This window comes from Myxocyprinus asiaticus, chromosome 43, assembly GCF_019703515.2.
Source record: "Myxocyprinus asiaticus isolate MX2 ecotype Aquarium Trade chromosome 43, UBuf_Myxa_2, whole genome shotgun sequence".
NCBI lineage: Eukaryota > Metazoa > Chordata > Actinopteri > Cypriniformes > Catostomidae > Myxocyprinus > Myxocyprinus asiaticus.
The window spans coordinates 8,117,932-8,137,919 of record NC_059386.1 but is presented as its reverse complement, the minus strand read 5'-3'; the positions used below and the strand labels follow the sequence as shown (position 1 = coordinate 8,137,919).

Sequence of the window (19,988 nt, the reverse complement as noted above, 5' to 3'; positions counted from 1 at the left end):
ACCGATATATCGGTCGGCCGATATTAGCCTTTCACCGAAATATCGGTATCGGTGTATATGTTTACCGATATGCGCAGATATGAAAACTTTTTTTCAGAACATATAATGCAGAAAACAATGCATTAGAATTGGTGTCATAAAGTAGTTGTCCAGCAGAATGCGCTCCGACTCCACTGTTTACAGAGCTGACTCTGAACTGACGGTGGCTCAGCAGACAGGGTGGTGAGGTGTTAAGCGTGTCTTTTCAGTAAGTTGCTAACTGGTCTGTGAAATACATACTGGAATGTTAATAAACAATGACCCCATCATTTTCCCTTTTCAATATAACTAATATAACGTTAACCCTATCCCTGACAACCATATCACATCTGTTTGTTATGTTAGCCAGCTATAGTTTGTCAGTGCAGTCAGTAATGTAGCAGTTTGAAAGGTAATCATCAGAGCATTATTTGCAGCTCAGCAGACAACAGTGCGGTGGTGGATAGTGTCTGTTGAGTGATTTCATGCTACGTTGTTACCTAGTTGGTGAGACGCAATGCTGGAAAGTAAATAAAGTCCATCTTTTGCTCTCTGTGACAACGAGCTCATAGCTAACTAGCTAACCACGTAGCTACTTTCATCCCTTGTCAGTTGAGCTGAAGCTAATGTGTAAACATGTATTCACCAAACTGTTTTGTTCAGGATTCACAGTTTGGTACCCCCTTCAACCGAACAATTCCAGCATTTATAAAAATGTAATATTAAAAGTCTGGTTTTCCACCATTGAAAGTTTCCCCTGAAACTGTATAGCAGAATATGGTGTAACACCGCTGCTGTATTAATATAATTAGCATTTGACTAATACTAAATTTAGCTATTTATTTTAATTTATTTTTTATTTTAATGGTCAGCATTGGACTGATATTAAACATACAATACTGATGTTTATTAGCTATTTATTTTATTTGAATTTATTATTTATTTAAATGGTCAACAATTGACAAACTAAACCGTACTAATGTTTATTTAGCTATTTATTGTATTATTTATTATTTATTTTCTCAGTGTTCATTTCTAGAATTTGTTTACAATGTATAACAATAATGTCAAATATTCTTTGACAAACAATATTTAAGAAAGCAGCCTTCTGAGTACCTTTGCATACTCATATCGGTGCAAAATCAGTGAACAATCCACATACTGTAGAAAAGGTCTGTTTTCATTCCAGCTCAAAAATTAACTATATCGGCCACCATATCGATAATCGGTGAATTTCCTCCCTCTAAAATCGGTATCGGTCGGGCTCTAAAGGAAACCACACACATGACACGCGGGCAACCAACAGATACATGAGACAGGACCAACTAGTCAGAGAGAGTGAGGTTAGTACTCAACATCAAACAACAATCTAGCAAAGACACTGAGAACAGGAGGGGCTTAAGGGAGTGAATTAGGGGAGAACAGATGTTGCTCTGCACGCTAATCAGTGGCATGATCAGTGTTCCCCGGGAACAATCAGTGTTCCCATGTAAACGCCGATCATGCATGCCAGCCGCGCCTGTGAGACATGAGGGAGAGAAAATGACAAAACATACAACACAAACCGACAAACTCACCGGAGCCGTGACACTTACACATTTAATTTTTGCCAGCCCTCTTTCCTTGTTTTGGCAGCTTTTGAGGTGTTTCCTGGTGTTACAACAAGGTTTTGAAATTCTTCAAATCCTTCAAGCAATAATTTTTGATCTGCAGCAGTGAGAAACTGGGCTCGCTCTTTGGCCATTGTAGCAACCAGCCAAATGAAGCGTTGCCGATCATGATTTCTAGTATCGATATATATATATATATATATCGATACTAGATACTATCGATATATATATATATATATATATATATATATATACCCTTTTCAAGCAACACATGAACGCGCAATTATCTCAGACAACTCAATCCAGCTATACTGGTCAAATCCGCACGTGTTTTCGAAGAACCAAACTTGCCAGAACATAATTAGCTCGATTAGAAGATCTGGCATTTGTCATTCGATCTCGGATGTATTAAGCGACATATGAAGAACGGGCCCCAGGAGAACATATGACATAAACATCACCACATGATCCCAGTGTTTATATCGCTCATCTGTTGTCAGCGCGCTTGACAAAGGAAGACAAGTGATTGAACTACATATAATTGAAAGAGACAGAAAGCTGAGCAATGACGTCTAGTGGGAAGAGTTGGCAGTGCAATGGGTTTTGTAGCGTTATTGACTGAAAAACACTTATGTCTTGTGTTTTATCATAAAATACATTGCCTATTATACTAAAGTCATCTTCATGAAACAATTATATTTCGTTCATATTTATTCAGGTTGTCTAGGAGTATTTTGGGAACATCTTAGCATGATAATACATTGCTCTAATGACTTTAATCAATAGCCTCTGTGATGTACACATCTTACACTTTTTCTTTTTGCCAATTTCTCAATGTAATAGCGAAGAGTACATAAGGATAAGGCAAAAAAAAAAAAGACTGCTGCATGTTTACAATTGATTTTGAGCACGGCGCCTCATTATTTTGCTTTATAAATATGTATTTTTATTTCTGCATTGGCGCACAGGTGGTTAACACACCAAATAGTCAAAGCCTAGAAACCGTTTCAGTCCTATTTGTTCTTTACTGAATGGCGGACGAATACACACATCACAATCTTGTAGTAATGTCATTTAGAGGCAGTAACTCGCTTGCGATTTTCCCACCCCGTTTAGTTTGAGTCTATTATGAAGTCAATAGATTGACAGCCGTATTGACAAACCACCGCTTCTCTGCTAGACTCTAAACGTCACTGATTACAAGTCAAAATCTGATTAGCCAATCACAATCGAGTATAATTTGCATATTAAAATTTTAGTAAGATTGATGTTCATATGAACCAATCAATAAGAGACTTTTCCTTGACATACTTCTTGCTCATCCAATAGGAAATCAGTAGGCGGGGCTTATGCTGAGAGCGTAAGGTTAGGCTGCGCGCGCTAGAGGCCGTCGTCTGCTGCTGTAATTCGGCTACAGTGGGAAGGAAAATATTGTTTAAAATCGACTTTTATACACTCACGAATAACCAGTTTTGGTTGGATTTTACTCTACGCCTTCTTTACAGAAAAGGCTTCTCGCTAAAAGGGTAAGTTGAGGCGTAAGTTAAAAGATAACGGCTCGCAAACCCGTTTGAAAGCTGTTTATTTTTCTGTCAAAGAAAGTAGCACAGGCTGCTAGCGGTTTACACACAATCAATGAGCACACAAACTCACACATCATCTCGCATGATCAAATTAAGCGCAACTATTCGCCATTGCACTGATGAAAAGGCGTGTAATGCGGCTAATAAGGTGAATGTATTGATCCTGGGGTTTGTTATATTGTAGGCAGACCGGGACAGTGAGTCGACTAGCGGCCCATGCAGCCATAACGAGCCCGAGATCCACCATCACATCACTGGAGGAGGTAAACAATGATTTATTTTTTTATAGGTCGCTTTTTTTTCTTTTCTTTTTTAAACTTGTAAAGAGGTAATGATGATGATGATCTGCTTGGTCTGGTTCAAATGCATCATCGTATTTATACCATAGCAGCAGATATATATGATCATGTTTATGGTTAATATGGGGGTTTGTTTTCCTTCCTAATTTGTTCATTTCGATTATTGGATATAAAAATGCTGTGCAATCTGTGCACAAATGCACTGTCTTTGGTTGTGCTTCAAAATCTAGTGACATGCCTACCTAGTATTTGTGGACATCAAAGACGCGTCCAAAACAGTACTGCTGCTGGCTCGGTCGGAACGCGCTAAAGACATTCGAATAGAATCTTCTGAACTTTCCTATAACGAACAAAAATGATTCGAACGTCATAAAAATCTTCCAAACGCGCCCACGGTGCCCAAGCATGCTTTAAACGTTCAACTGAAAAATACCAACGCGCCTATGATGCCCCCCAAAATGATTCGAACCTTCCAAAGTAGCCCACGTTGCCCCAATAGCTTCAAAGGTTCGACTCGAACGTTCCAAACAATCGGATGACGCCTCAGAGTGATTCGACTGTTCCATTCGCGCTCACAATCCTTAAACATTGTTCGAACGGTCTAAACGTGGTTCTGATGCTCACAAATACGTCAACCGTTCGATTTGAGCGTTACAAACACGCCTACGATGCCCACAAATGCTTTTAATGTTCAGTTTGAAAGTTCCAAACGTGCCTATGATTACCAAAAGTGCTGTTCAGTTTGACATTTCACTCGGTTTTGAGGCGCACAGACTTGTTCAGACATGGCATTTTTTAAGATTAAATTTTTTTCAAAGGTCTGTTCAACTTCAGGACTATACAGTTGTGTTTTAAATTTTATGTTTGAAGTACAATTTGGCAGGTGAAGATAAACCCTTACAGCTCAAGCCATCAGAAAAGTGTATTCTGATATGCCATCCATCTGTTGACATTCAACACATTTTGTCCTTTATGAGATTTATTTAGAGTAAACATTGTAATAAAGTCATAGTGCTGTCCAAGACTGTACAAGTTCCTCTTTAGCACATTTTTGGAAAAGTTGCTTTTCTGGTTAATGTAAAGCAGTCTTTTCATTTCTATCATGGTAAATGGAACTTAGAACCCGGAGAAGGGTATTTTGTAAGCCCAACACCACCCAAGTTATCAAGATGTTTTAGTTCCTCTTCCCCATGTTCACAACACCGCAACACTCAACTGAACACATCAGAATTCTGGCATCTCTTTTGTATAGGTGTTCTTATGTGGAACCAAATTAAATGAAAACCCCGAAATCACTCCTTACTAATGCATTTGCTGACAAGGGTTGTCATGATAAACACATTTTAGGAGTTGATACTAACACCATTGTAATTTCATGATTCTTTATCGGATTTAATGCCACAGCAAAAACTAGGGCTGGCAGCGATTATGAAATTTGGCTGACGATTAATTGTCACAAATAATTGCGATTTAATTGGCATACTAATTGTCATGTCAGACTTAAAGGAATAGTTCTCCCAAAAATGACAATTCTCTCATCATTTACTAACCCTTATGTCATCTTAAACTCGTGTCGCTTTCTTTCCCGGAACACAATTAAAGAAGTTTTAATGGCGATATGATATCTGTTTGTCCATACAATGCAAGTGAATAGTGACTAAATTTTCAAGCTCCACAAAAGGATATAAAGGCATCATAAAGTAGGGGTGGGTCTTTATTTGAATGATCTCAATATTGATTGTTAAATCCCAGGATCGATCTTTAACTCTGTCGCAACCACTCCACTACATTGAATGGAAATCACTTGCATAGCAACGAAGTTTAGCGCTTTGCGACTGAAATGTATATATTTGGCAACTGGCTGGTAAATGTTTCGATTTCATTCACCAGTGGTTGTGCAGTATAGTGATGGAGTATTCAACAGCGAGATCCTTTCACTTTGTGTTGAGAGAAAAGTTGTTCCGTGTAATGTGTGTCCAAAGACGAAATCCACGCAACCGATTTGTCACTGAATAATGTCTCTTTTAATACCCTTTCTGTTCTTTATAGCCAGTTGTTGATCAAAAACAAAATAAACAATTAATTAGGGATGCACCGATACCACTTTTTCTCTTCCGATAACGGAAATCTCAGTATCGGCCGATCCGATACCAGTGTTGTTGTTTTTTTTTTTTGCATAATCAGTTTAGAATATCTTTACAATATTCCAAATTAACACCCCAAGCGCTTTAGTTATAGTTTCATGTCTGTCTGTGAGTGAGTGCAGTTTTGGCTCACCTGCGGCTCTTTCCCTGTGTGATTTTGGAGTAAATGATTAATCATGTATCAATGGATTAATATAACGGCATTTTAATGACATTAATCAAAGCGCATTACTAACCCTCGTGATAGATTACAGCTGTACGAGGAAAAAGGAAGAACTTGCGTGCACGTTTTAAATAAACCCTCACGCGCATTATTGATTATATATTACCAGTATACAGTGCAATGTTTTGTAAACGTCTGTTGACCATCGCTGTTGTAATTGACTGCAAAAAAATTATTCCTCAGAAAGGAGAAATGCAGGGGGCTTCTCTATCAGCATCTCGTTTTTTCCGCTTGCCATTTTCAAGTACACACAACGCGTGCAGAACTGTGATGTCATCAAGTTGACCCACGTGAAACACAGGCGGAGCATCCATCTACAAAGCCATACAGGTGCATTAGCAGAGGTTGTAACTGTGCTTGTCTGTTTGACGCTTTGTTTTCTTGACCAAAGCTCCAGATGTGTCATTAAACTTGAGGTGAACCGTGGTGCCATTGCTTACCGAACTGTGGGTGGCGAACTGCACAGTTCGGTTTTTTACCAAGAATCGTTACACCCCTAATATTTACCATGTTGTTTTATATTATATTGAGTATTTCTCAATGAAGTATTTTTTGCAAGTATTTAAGTAGACAGTAATAAAATAAACAATCAAGCAATAGAACAAAAATTCAAATAAACAGTTTTTATATTCAATATTTAAAGGGGTGATTTTCTAAAAACCTGTCAAGAAAATGCACTGGTCATATTTTACTCTTATCGAAAGAGAGAAGAAATTAGGCCTTTATTTTGCATATAGAAAATTAAGCCTGTTTTTAGGGCCGTTAAGAATTTTTTACATTGTGATATTAATTTCATGACTGTTACGCACATTTTAACTCCCCCAATTATCATTACTGCAATGCAAAAAAGATGAACATTATTATATTCTCATTACTGCAGCATGAAAAAATGTATTATTTAAATTGCTAAATATTTATACATCAAAGCAGTACTCCCTTGGTACTTTAATTCTTTTTAATTTATAAAATCATTGTTCAACTGCATCTTTTTCTTTTTTCTTTTACTATAATATGAAAAAGGGCTTTTTCGGTAAAAAGAATAGCCATTGAAAACAATGGGAATAAATTATAATGATTTGGTGGGAGTGTGGGTGCTGAAGTGTCTTGAAAATAATGTAACAATCACAAAATCTTAACTGTCTTAAATATAGATGAAACTCCAGAAAAGAAAAAGATAACTAAAAATAAAATGGCAATAAAATGATCACTCCTTTCAGTTATTGTGATCTCAGAACAAGAATTGCCCTAAAATGCTTATCACCAGCCATTAAGGATCATTTTTAATAAAGTACATTTTAATTAGTGGAGGAAACGGGAAGGAGCTTCTTTTCTCACACCTTTTGGTCTGTTAACAACTTTTTTTGATTTTATGCTTTTCTCCACTCAGGTAACCCCTCGCCCCCCTTTTCCTCTCCTGTTTCCTAAGCTTCTCTATCCCCCTGCCCCTCACAGTCAGCACAGAGACCCTCTTCCTAAAGGCCTATTAGGAACGTGGGTCTGTTCCGCCCCATTCTCCAAGCCTCCATCTGTCTCTGTAACTCCACCTGCCCTGTAGGGGGCTGACCACTCTTTGGACACCCCAAAACATGTCCTCCATCTTGCCTTTCACTCCACCCGTGGTGAAGCGTTTGCTGGGCTGGAAGAAGTCGGCCAGCGGAGCGGGCGGGGGCGGAGAGCAGAATGGCCAGGAGGAGAAATGGTGTGAAAAGGCCGTCAAGAGCCTGGTGAAGAAGCTGAAGAAGACGGGCCAGCTGGACGAGCTGGAGAAAGCCATTACCACACAGAACTGCAACACCAAGTGTGTCACCATCCCCAGGTACACAAGCAACAAAACACTGTTCAGGTTCTGGCTTCAAGGCGGTGTCGTACATCTGAAACATAAAATCTCTAAAATCTAATGAAGTAGTATGCAAAAATAAAAAATTATGTAATATTTTTACTCACCCTCATGTTGTTTCAAACAAGAATGCTGTTTTTGTTTTTTTGTTTGTTTTTCTGTGGAACACCAAAGAAGAAATTGAAGAATCTTTTTGTAGCTCTTTTCTATACAACAGTTCATAGTTATGTCTTTCAACCTCCAAAAACCTATAAAAAATAATCAATATGACGCTATAGTCCCAATCTTCTAAAAACATATGATAGCTTTACATCAGAAGCAGACTGATATTTAAGTTGTTTTTCACTGAAAATCTTGCTTTGTTCGCATCCGTGTTCAGATTAAAAATGGCCCAATGACATGTCACATTAAGTTTGATGTCGTTGACGCTAAACGCCATTGGTTCTCGCATTTGTCCTAACCAAACATAACTTGCAAAATTACATTTGCAGCATGGAGAATGACATTTGGGCAATTCCATGAAAATGTCAACCATACCATGGAAAAACGGCGATTTAAGTCTAATTTCAGTTCATCATGCAGTCTTGATGGGTATTATAACATAATAAAATGTATCTCAGAGGTCAAAGTCTGCAGATTTCAAAGCGTTTTGGATGGTTTCCCCTCATGGTGTAAGTGCTGCTTTCACAACTGTCACATCTGTAACGAAGAGATGTCACATCTGTAACGCTGGTTTTTCCTCATTTATGTTAAAACGACAATTAATAAAAATAAGATATTACATGTTCTTAGGAGTGCCAAACCTTCTACATTCTGTGGCTATTATTATTTCTATATATAACAAATCAGACTACAGTCTGTGCAGATGTGCTGGCCTTTGCAAGTAAACAATTCACTTTTAGTACAACTCTCTTTATGTTCACAGAAAACGTACATAGTTTTCAAAAAGACAATCACCTTACTGTATTGTGCATAATAAAGTTGCGGTTATGAATTATACAGACAGTAAGCGTAACAATAACGACATAGTTCTGGTCTCCGTGAATACAGTCAGAGACAATGGTAACTTTAGCTGCATTAGCCGTGGAATCAGCTAACAAGCACATTCGGAAAGGTGATTTGCAAACATTCACAAAGTGCGATACTTACATCTTCAGGATATAAAGCTGGAGCACGAACAGTTGGTACTGATCCATGCTTGAGAGTCAAATTTTTTGAAAATCCTGCTTTATATTGACCTTCATTCTCAAAGCAGTCCGGTGTAAAATGATTTGCACAAACTTACACGAATTTTGGTATGTTTTGGGGCACATTTTCTTCAAAAACAAAACTTGTCCACTGCGTCTTCAGTGGCTCTGATGCCAAGAGTACATGAAGACTCTTATGTTCACTTTTACAGCCAACAACAGAACACTTATGACGCTTACGAAGCTGAGACATTATTCTTCTCACCGTAGCTGCTCCAGCACGGAAAAAATTGGCGGACTGTGTGTAGATCACACAGGGGAGGATCTATGATAATAGGGTGGAGTCCTTCACCAGTCGTGGGCGGGGCCTGCTCTAACGTGACGGAAACCAATCACTTTGAGACACTGTTTTTGATTAATAGAAATATAAGAAAGAGGAGTAGGTGGACATTTAACATTGTAGGGTGGTTGTGTACACACACTGCCGACTCACATTTATGTTCAAACACCATGTAAAAGTGAATTTTGCATAATAGGTCCCCTTTAATACATTTAATACACTTTAATATAATTGTATTATGTAAAGTCCAAGTAATATTCAACACAGTCATCAAAAAGTGATATGATCACATTGCTATGAAATATTCAAATGGATTGATACTTTTAACAGATAGTGTTCACTCAACGTGATTTTTTTATTGCTCAGTTACCTTATTTAAAATGAGCCAATGCAACACAAATCTTTAACATTTAATCTAATTTAACATTTAATTGTGTACAATCCATCTATGGTTACTTAATCCAGTTGTGTTGGGACTTTGTGATTAATACTTGTTGCATTATTGATTGCTGAGACTGGGCTGGTTCCCAGTTCCCAGCATGCTTTGCATGGGTCTGGGTTGGGAGAGTAAATTTTAAAATGAAGTGTTAATGTATTTCTTCATGTTTAATGTTCTGTCATGTTGAATTTTTTTGGATGTTACCATTGTGGAGAAGAGTGGAGCTAATCGTTAGGTCGTGGTTGCATACATTACTACTGAAAAAAAGTAGTGTGTATTGCTTTGCTTTTCTCATGAAGCAAATACTGAGGGATCATCAGTATAATGACTGATTGGGGATCTGTAAACTCTCAGCAGCACCATACTTGTTATACAGTACTAAAATATATACTAATGTGTTGGTTGCTAGCTAGCAACAAGCTGCACGGTTCAAAACACTGTAAAATAGAATTAGCTGACCTTGCTTAGATTTTTCAAGGCAATCGGTTTGCATGATTTTCTAAGTAAACATACTTATTTGGCTCAAGTAAACTGAACTTAATTTAAGTAACATTGACTAGTTACAAGTAAGCTTAACTCATCTATGATTAAAGTATCATTGTTTTGATTTAATTATTTAAATTGGGTTGTAACATGTCTCATACAGTATAAGGGAAATTATGACTAGACTCTAGGTTAGCCATGTGGCACACTGGACTCTACTCAGTACTTCTAGTGCACATAAATATGCACTTTTGTAAAGTACAATTGATTAAAGAAGAATTGCTAAAACTTAACAGGCTCCAAGTTCACCAGAGGTAACACTAATCACCCTCATAGTGACTTCACAAAAATCTCTATCAACCAGCTACAACAAAACCACAATAGTCATAATTTAAATTAAATATATAAGTTCTCTTGTTTTGACCAAACAAACATAATTTATTCAAGTGCAAGGGTTTTCCACACAGCCGCAATTTTGTACTTGGTAATTTTGAGTTAGTAGTACTCAAAGCCAAAGTTTAAAGAACTTATGTATTTGAGTTATGATTCTAAAATGTGACATTCCAAGTAATGTTTAATTAGGACTACTTAAATGTTTTTATTAATGACAACTTTAGGATTTAGAGAGTAATGGTAACTTAATTCAAACTAGTAAGAATAGTAAAAACATAAGATTAAGTTGAGTAAACTTCTATTATTTTTTGAGATATCTATTAGTATTTACAGAGTAGATTAATTTGAACAGATTTAAGTTTGGTTAAATCAATTCATTTAAGTTTTGCTACACAGTATTTGAGTAGAGCCTACATTTGTATTTAATATCAAAGAAACTCAATTCATTTGTGGACATTGGTTTCACAATGAAAATAAGTTAAACCAACAAAATTATTTTCAGTCTTCCTCATACTAACTATCTTATGGCTTCAGAAGACTTGAAATATAGTGCACAAGTTGTATGGACTTTTTTATTTTATTTCTAAGCTTGACAGATGTGGTTAGGGCTGTGCCAATATAATCATATATTGTGGTACTTTACCATGATATCGTATCTATATTTTTATGTCTGTTTGTATATAACCCGTAGAATCACTCTTTCTGATGTGGACATTCTGGGTCTCTCTTACGCACTTGGGACCTCGGTCACAATCCAAATATATTGTGATGTATCGCAGTAAATTGAATCGTGATGTATCGCAACACATATCGTAGCCCTGGTAATGGTCAAAAAAAAATTCTTGTTTTGTTTGGAAAAAATAAGTATCTATGGTTTTAAAATGACATAAGGGTGAGTAAATAATGAAAATAATTTTTGAGTGAACTAGAAGATGTTGTTGCATATTGAGTTACGAACTACCAACCATAATCGCAAGTTTTTTGCAGTTCATTCTGTATATTCTTATTGTTATTAAAACATCAAAATGCTCGAATGAGAGTCATTTTTAGAAGTAATTTTATCAGTATCATTTCGTGTGTTGCTTCATGAGTGAAGGTGAAGGCATGAAGCTGAGTTGCGTCTACAGTTGCAAAATATCAGCATTTCTCCCCTTTGTTTCTTTAAATTATTTCTGCTCCATCCGTCTTGGCTCGAGTTAAGGTCATTCTTTACAGCCTCACATCACCTGCATTCTGAGCTCTTGTAAACTCTGCCGTTTGAATGTCTGCAATATCAACCATTAGGCTGTTTTTATTTCATTTATCATGACAAATGGTGGGATATCAGTGCTGCTATTTTAGGAAAATGCTAAGAGCAGAGCATGATAGAGGATGGGCTGTTTGCCCTAGCCACAACATGTCAATAGATTGAAACCAATACTTTACAGATACACTGGCTAAAAGAATGTGATAATTTTCAGTCTTTTTAAGGTATTGGATGTGCTTTTTGACCCTTAAGTATCTCCGTTGTAACTGCAATTATTGAGAAAACCAGTCTGCAACTTGGCGCTATGTCCTAATATTTTTTGTTCAGACTTTCTTGACATCTTGGACTGTATAAACTACAGTAAAAACAGGCACAAGTACAATACATGTTACATTAATATTCAGTGTTCAATACAAGTCAGTTACCAGCATTTGTGGCATAATGCTGAAATTACCACAAAAATTTATTTAAACTTGTCCCTCTTTTTCTTTTCTTTTTTTTTTATCCCCTTTTCTCCCAATTTGGAATGCCCAATTCCCACTACTTAGTAGGTCCACGTGGTGGCGCGGTTACTCGCCTCAGTCCGGGTGGTGGAGGACAAGTCTCAGTTGCCTATGCTTCTGAGACAGTCAATCCGCGTATCTTATCACGTGGCTCATTGTGCATGACACCGCAGAGACTCGCAGCATGTGGAGGTTCATGCTACTCTCCGTGACCCACACACAACTTGACCACTAATCACAACCACGAGGAGGTTACCACATGTGACTCTACCCTCCCTAGCAACCGGGCCAATTTGGTTGCTTAGGAGTAGGGTTGCAACGGTATGAGATTTTCACGGTACGATAACCGTCTCAGAAAATATAATTGTTTTATGGTATACGGTATTACACAATTATTATTATTATCAGTTAAAATGACCCTTAAAGGAGTGAAAACAGAAGGTTTTTTTTGGGGGGGGGGGGGTTTGAACAAACGCTTTATTATAATTGAAACTTGAAACCATTTTTTTTTTTTAATTAAAGTATGTGTAAAAAAAGTCTGACTTTTGAAAATAATAAAATAAATAGAATACAGTTAACAGAATTATAATAATAAACCGAATTATAAACATGATAAACAAATAGCATGTAACTATAACATGTTATATAACTAAAGCATGTTAGTTTACATGTTAGCATAGCATGTTAAATTAACTACTAAATGAAAAATAACATAAGCTGTGTGAGCTTTTAAAGTAATGTCCTATGATTATTAACATATACTGTAGGTGCGTGACAGCGCAGCCAGCCTGCTCCTGTCTGTACCTTTAACTCAGTGGTTCTCAATTGGTTTTGCTTCAGGACCCAGATTTTACATTGGAAATCAAGTGGCGACCCACCATAGTAAAAACATAACCTGTATTTAATGTATCCTGGGTCACATTTCCTTTTATCTTGCATAGTTTGGTTCATGGTTTTCAAGTACAAGGACATGCATCAAGTGACATTATTTTTGTTGTTGATGTCAACAACAAAAGCGACAGTAAGTTTTCTCTCCCCTTTTAAAAATTGAAGAGCATATTTACTTATGAGCCCATTATTATCCGGTTTGTTCCCTAATTTCAAACATAATTCAAACAGAACATATTACACAGGAGGAAAGGCTCCTCATTACCATGGTTAGGTCAGTGTAGCTAGTCTTGAATAATAGTAATAATAATAACAAATTATAATATTTATGAAAAAATAAATACTAGCTGAAACATCTTGAAACTTTAACTACAACTGCCACTGTTGATATAAAATGAGGTCTAATAGATTCTACCTTTAGATTATTTCATATGAAACTATAACATTTTGTCTAAATATAACAGTTACTTTTACTCATGTAAAATCGTGAAACAATTTTGTAAAGGTGATGTATAATGGGGGGAAAAAAAAATTAGCACATAGCACAGTGTTGCTCTTTTCCTCCTCAGTGCTGTTTGGCATGTCAGGGTTGCCTACTGTTTGAGAGGTTTGACTTGACTTCCTCCGTAACACTTTAAACTAGAAAAGTCTCACTAGAATTGAAATTGGTCACGTCAGTTTTGAGGTCTGCGCTCCACAATATCGAAGGAAGCCCGGTTGTTGCACGGGCGTGCCAGAGAGCAGAGCATATCATCATCGCAAGCTGGTTCCGTTACACTCGTGCGAAAGTGCAGATGAGAAGCTTTTAACTGATTGCGAGATTATCATTAAATCTGCCTTGGCAGTCCTAAATAGGCTACCACTTGGGCGGCCGCAGAAATATCTTCAATGGGAAAACCATGTCATTGTTCTTTCCCTGCTGTCCGTGACCCAGTCCGAATAGACCTGCGACCCACCAGTTGAGAAACACTGCTTTAACTCAGCTTTAACTCACACACACACACTCATGTCAGACCCCCTCGCCTCACTTCTCTCTGACATTTTCTCTGCTGCATGTGTGTGTGTGGCAGAAGTTGACGAGTCTGACAGACAGACAAGGAGGAAAGGAGATGCGCAGGTGAGATTCTCCGTCCGGTGCATTTTTTTTCCTCAATACTGTAGATAAGCAAATGTACATGGTATGATAACCGTCAGTTTTCATAACGTGGTATACCGTAAAACCGGTATACCGCTGCAACCCTACTTAAGAGACTTGGCTGGAGTCTCTCAGCACACCCTGGATTCAAACTCACAACTCCAGGGGTGGTAGTCAGCGTCAGTACTCGCTGAGCTACCCAGGCCCCTGTCCCTCTTTTTTTTAAATAAAAGTGAGGCACTTACAATGTAAGTGAATAGGGCCAATCTCTAAATTATAAAATACTCGGTTTCACAAATAAGGCCACAAGACATAAACAATATGCGTGTTAATATGATTTTAATGATAAAATCACGTACTAACCTTTTCTGTGTAAAGTTATATCCAATTTTCAAAACTTTCAAACCCTAAAACGCCCGTTAAAATTAAGCTCAAACAATACACAGTTTTAACAGAAGTAATAATGTTAGTAAAATTAAAGCTTTACATTTCTGCATCTAAACCTTCCAAAAATTGTCCCATTCCCTTCCATTGTAAGTGCCTCACTGTAACCTCGATTTTTGATTTTTTTTTTTTTTTTTTTTTTTTAGGAAAAGGAGGCAAGAGCCAATGATATTTTGTGGTCATCAACATAATGCCACAAATGCTGTTGATTGAGCTTAACATGTATTGAACTCTCAATATTCCTTTTAGCTCCCACAGTTTAAATTTTATGTCAACATTAAAATGAATGCTTTTCTCTGCCAAGTCTGGGCGTATATGCAGAACCCAGGTCAGACCTTCAAAAAATGCTTCCAAGTCATCCAGAGTGCTTTGTCTTCCCTTGAGAGTGGATTCAAAGGGTGGGAAACTTTGCTTCCAACATGTGTTTTCTGCTGGTAATCTCTTCTCTAACCTTGGAGGCTGGTGGGAATGGCTGGATCAGTTATTGTCTCCGCAGCTTCTCATGTGCTGCTATAGCTACGTCAAAAGCCTCCCTAATACACATTGTCCTCTCCACATACCTGAGGACAAAATGCTTTGAATGACACAGTTAGACTGTTCTTTTGGGTTTTTTACATTTGTTTAATGTTGATTCATGAAAAAAATGGTGTCGTACTAGTTTGTAAATGAAATTAACAAAGACTGTTTTTTTTGGAATTCTACTATTTATCCTGTAAATCACATCCAGTTAGACATCAGAATGAAGTGAACCTTTTGGTGCTTTCTATCTTGATGAAATCACATGTTCTATTGTAAAATTGCCTTAAAGTCATGTCGTAATGATTGTATTTGAGATGTGCACACGAACACCACCACAATGTCATAATTTCCAGTGGGAAACTCTGGATATTTAGTTTTAGCCCCGACTTTGAGTTGGGCATGTCCTTTGGTATTGGTCATAAGCAGACCCAGACGAAATCTGTGGGCTTTTTTTTCTTTGCTGATTTTGAGGGAAAGGCTACAAATTTCAATGGATTGGAATTCAACATAAAATGTGTTAAACGAAACTGAGAGTACTACACTATTTTTGGTAGCTCAAAGTATAATCAAATTAGCAAGAACATTTAATATGAGTTATGTTTTCGGTGTTCTATCTTTGTGCTGCAGATTCTGTTCGGAAAAATAAACATTGTTCTCAAGCATATTTTTGAATATACCCTCCGTCTGCCAAAGGGCGAACTAACAGATAGCCCCACCCCAAACTTATGCTGTTGGTTGAGCCAATGTTACTATGTTGGGCTTGACAGTCAGATTGAGTTGTGAAAACACTACAGTGACCACGTTTGCATGCGCTTAAGAAAACAATTTATTCCAGGGTTTTTGCAGAAAGCGGTGTTCTGAAACGTCATGTAAATGAGAACGCCATTTAAGAAATTAAGAGAAAGTGGTTTAACACACATGGAGAACGCGGTTTATGTTTTTCAAGAGAGGGCATGTGCGTGGAACAGACCAAATACCTAACGTCATAGTATGGAGCCATATATCATAACAACAAGTGAACACAGAGGAAAGAATTCAGCATTTCTGGCAGTACAATGGGCACAGCACATACCCTATAAAATATACACATTTATACACACTAAATTAAAAATATCGACTACTGTCCCTCATTGTACATTGGGGGAATCCCGAAGTTTGAGGTAAGAATGAAACCCCACTATTGCAGCGCAATTCCACTCCATGTCACAAAGGAAATTGAAGTTAAAGGAACAAACACTGCAACAGCTCTGGAATATCTGGAAGTAAAGGGAGGCAACAGAGAATAAAATGGCAAAGTCTTCCTCGGATCCCATGTTTGTTATGTGTTATGGGGAAATTACATTGCCATGTAATGGTAATAAAGAGAAAGCCACACACAGTACATGTAAACAGGAATGCCGCTGTCCATCCGTAAGCAGCTTTTTTGCAATAAACTGTTTTCTGGTGTCCATGTAAATGAGTTCAGTGTTTACACTTTGGCGAATTCAGCCTATGAATGGTTTAAAGTTGTTTCTGCATATTAAGATTGTATTTTAGAATGTATTTTAACATAGAAAAAAAATACACATCAGCTTTAATAAACTCACGAGTGCAGATGTGTAAAACGTAATGGTTTTTATGTTAATTGCATAATTTGTTCTATTTGCAGGTATTTACATTGATTTGTTGAACACGTGCTAAAACCTGTACTGTGTTTTTAAGAAAACCGACATTTTTGTAAAGAGCATCTGTGAGCACATTTTAACGAGAGAGGACTTGAATGACTTTACCTCATCCGTGCAATGCATGATTCAAATTAAATGTTTATTTTTTTTGTTGTTTTTGATCAACAACGAACTGTAAAGAACAGAAAGGGTATGAAAAGAGACCTCTGTTCGGTTGGGAAAGGAGGAAGCTGGAGCCGGATGCACATTCAACAAACTTTAATCCAAACACCACATTAGACTGAAAACATGGCGACATAAACGCACACAGTTTCAATGTGTGTGTGTCTCTCTCTCTCTCTCTCAGTGTCTCTTGACTACAGCTCTGCTCCCGGCTTTATCCCCCGCCTACTCACACCGTCATCACTCATAGCTGGTCGAGATCATTCGCCCCAAGTGCACTCCTCGGCCTCGCTCCTCTCCATCCTCGCTCCGCCCTGCCGGGCCTGCCACACTCCCCCATTGCCCGATTCATGCCAGGGACCTATCTGACCTGTAGTTACTCCCCTCTCACTCTGGAGAGGGACTGCGGTCCTTCCAGTCGACTCAGTGCCAGATGGTTTTTCCTACCTCCAGTGGTCAGGCACCGCTCTAGGGCAAGGAGAGGGCAGGGAAGCGAGCGAAGGAGAGAGCACGAGAGGGAGGGAGAGAGAAGAGAGAGACAGACAACATTCTTCTTCGGCTCCCGCGGGCACGCCACCCACCTGTTCCTCAGTCGCTTCTCCGCCCCCTGGTGAATGGCAGCGGGCTCCTCCACCTCCTGGCGGCCAGCAGCGGCGAGTTCTCCTGGAAAGTGTACTCTTCCTCCTTTCCCGGGTTTCGCCACCACTGTGAACAGACAAGATTCTTGTCCATCAGGAAAGGAGGAAGCAGGAACCGGGTTAACACTCACAAAGACTTTTAGACACCAACATAAAACTGAAACATTACACATTGACTCACACATGCGTATCCCGCGTGCGTATCGCTCTCTCTCTCTTTCTCTGGCATCCCCAGCTGCTCCTCTATCTCTCTCCCACTGATTGGGCAACTCAGCGCCAGGCATGCATCCTCACGGCCCGGCCACGCCCTCCTCCTCATCACAGACATTATTCAATGACAAATGGGTCATTGCACGGAGCATGACACATTGACACAACGCATGACACAAACGTTTACACTCCACACGCAGTGAAAGGATCACGCTGCTGAATACTTCACCACTGTGCTACACAATTAGTAAAATGGAAACATTATTTACATTTTAGTCACAGTGCGATATTTGGATGCAAATGCAAGTGATTTCCTCTTATTGTAGAGGACTGTGCATAGAGTAAAAGATCTACCTTGGGATTTAAGTTCAATAGAAGATTGCGATGCATCGGAAAGTTATATTTTTACCCACCCCTAGTAATTACTATTAATTACTATTTCCGAACTCGTACATAAGACCATCCCAGGAAGACTCAAACCGCTTATGTACTGTACTGTATAACTACTGTCAACACACAACAATTGCCTGTATGGATATGAAAATTGCAAGATCAGTTGCAATCAAATAATGTATCGACTTATTATTAAAAAAATAATAAAGACTCTTTGGGCAGTTTCTCTCTTAAGGGATATTTATCTGGTAATAGTCAATTATTACAGAACTAATGGAGCTGCTAATCGCCAAGGAAAATCAGGAGGTGGATTAGTCACACTTCTTCCCCCAGTAGATGCTTTTCATTTGTCATTCAGTTTAGTTTTGAAATCTTCCAGGTACAGCTGCAAACCATGTTTTATTAGTTTGAAAAGGACTCTTCCAGAGCTAATCAACACAAAATGGCATTAAAGGAATAGTTCACCGCAAAATGAAAGTTCTGACAGCATTTACTCACCTTCATGTTGTTCTAACTTTCTTTGGGAAAACACAAAATGAGAAACTAAACTAAAGGTAACTAAATCCCGTTTTAGGTACTTTTACTCAAAACTACTTTTTGTTGTTTTCGCACATGAGAAACTATAGTTCCTCTTAGCCGTTTATAAAGACTTTATCCTCTACTTTGGGGGTATGTACTTTTTGGAGAAGAGGGGCTGTGGGAGCTGCTGAAACATGTGATTTGTCAAACGCGTATGATGCACAAAGCAATAAGAAACGCCAAGAGTCAGCAGCCACTATGAGTAAACATACTTGTAGCTGCTAGCCTGCTACTCAGAACATTGTGCTAATTTTCCAATTCCCTTAACAGAAATAACATAAAACCAACAAAATATCCAAAGAGTATTACCTATTTCACATATTATGTGTGTGCAAGGGATTTTTGGATTACTATATAAAAAATTTTCCTGGGATAACTGACATAAATGGTAAGATGTTTATCGAGAGTGGGTAATTTAAGTCTTTTATAAACTTAACAGTCATGAAATCTAATTTACACAAGGAAAGTGATGCATGCATGCATGGTTAAATTGTATCAAGACGTCTTATATGTATAAATGGGTGAGTAGGTTAGTACAGTATTTTATGTTGTCATAAATCCTTTATTTTTACCTGTGTTCCAAACTGGCTAAATCAGCCTCCTGAAGGCACTTTGAAATGAGAACATCATGATAGTCAGGCTGTAAGAAATTCAAACAGAATTTCCAATAAAAATGACTCAGTCGAGTTTTGAATATACGTTATTATTGAACCCCACACCTTTCAGACTTTCAAAGCTCTCCCATTGGATGGTAAAGTCTTTGAAGCGAATAGGGATGAGCATTACTGAATGGAACGCACCCTTTGTTGTAGTTGCTATTGAATCGCGCATGCAAACACCTTCAGAAAACAAATGGTCTACGGTAGATGATGTCACTACGTGGGTTTCTTTTTTGTTTGCAAATGCAAGAGGCAAAAGTCTCTTCGGGTGTGCAGCTCCTCTTAAGAGTTCTCATCTAGAAAATTCCTACAGGGAAAATACCGGGACTAGTGATGTCTAAAGTACTGGTACTTTGTGATCAAGTCGATACTAAAATAAAAAATATGTAACG

General features: G+C 38.0%; 1 protein-coding gene and 1 pseudogene across 5 annotated transcripts in view; one reads left to right on the top strand and one right to left on the bottom strand.

The window, feature by feature from the left end:
* Positions 1-1,846, bottom strand: part of LOC127433213 (very low-density lipoprotein receptor-like) — a 33,773-nt pseudogene extending 31,927 nt beyond the window's left edge.
* A 1,140-nt stretch (positions 1,847-2,986) lies between these two features.
* The window catches only part of LOC127433145 (mothers against decapentaplegic homolog 2-like), a 40,703-nt gene continuing 23,701 nt past the window's right edge, over positions 2,987-19,988 (top strand). For 4 of the 5 annotated variants that reach the window (XM_051684821.1, XM_051684817.1, XM_051684820.1 and 1 more), the window contains exons 1-3: positions 2,987-3,154; positions 3,396-3,474; positions 7,265-7,693. In XM_051684821.1, the coding sequence (XP_051540781.1) occupies positions 7,464-7,693 (230 nt within the window). In that variant the 5' untranslated portion in view covers positions 2,987-3,154; positions 3,396-3,474; positions 7,265-7,463. The remainder of the gene's footprint in view (positions 3,155-3,395; positions 3,475-7,264; positions 7,694-19,988) is intronic. The other variant, XM_051684818.1, reaches the window with a different exon arrangement.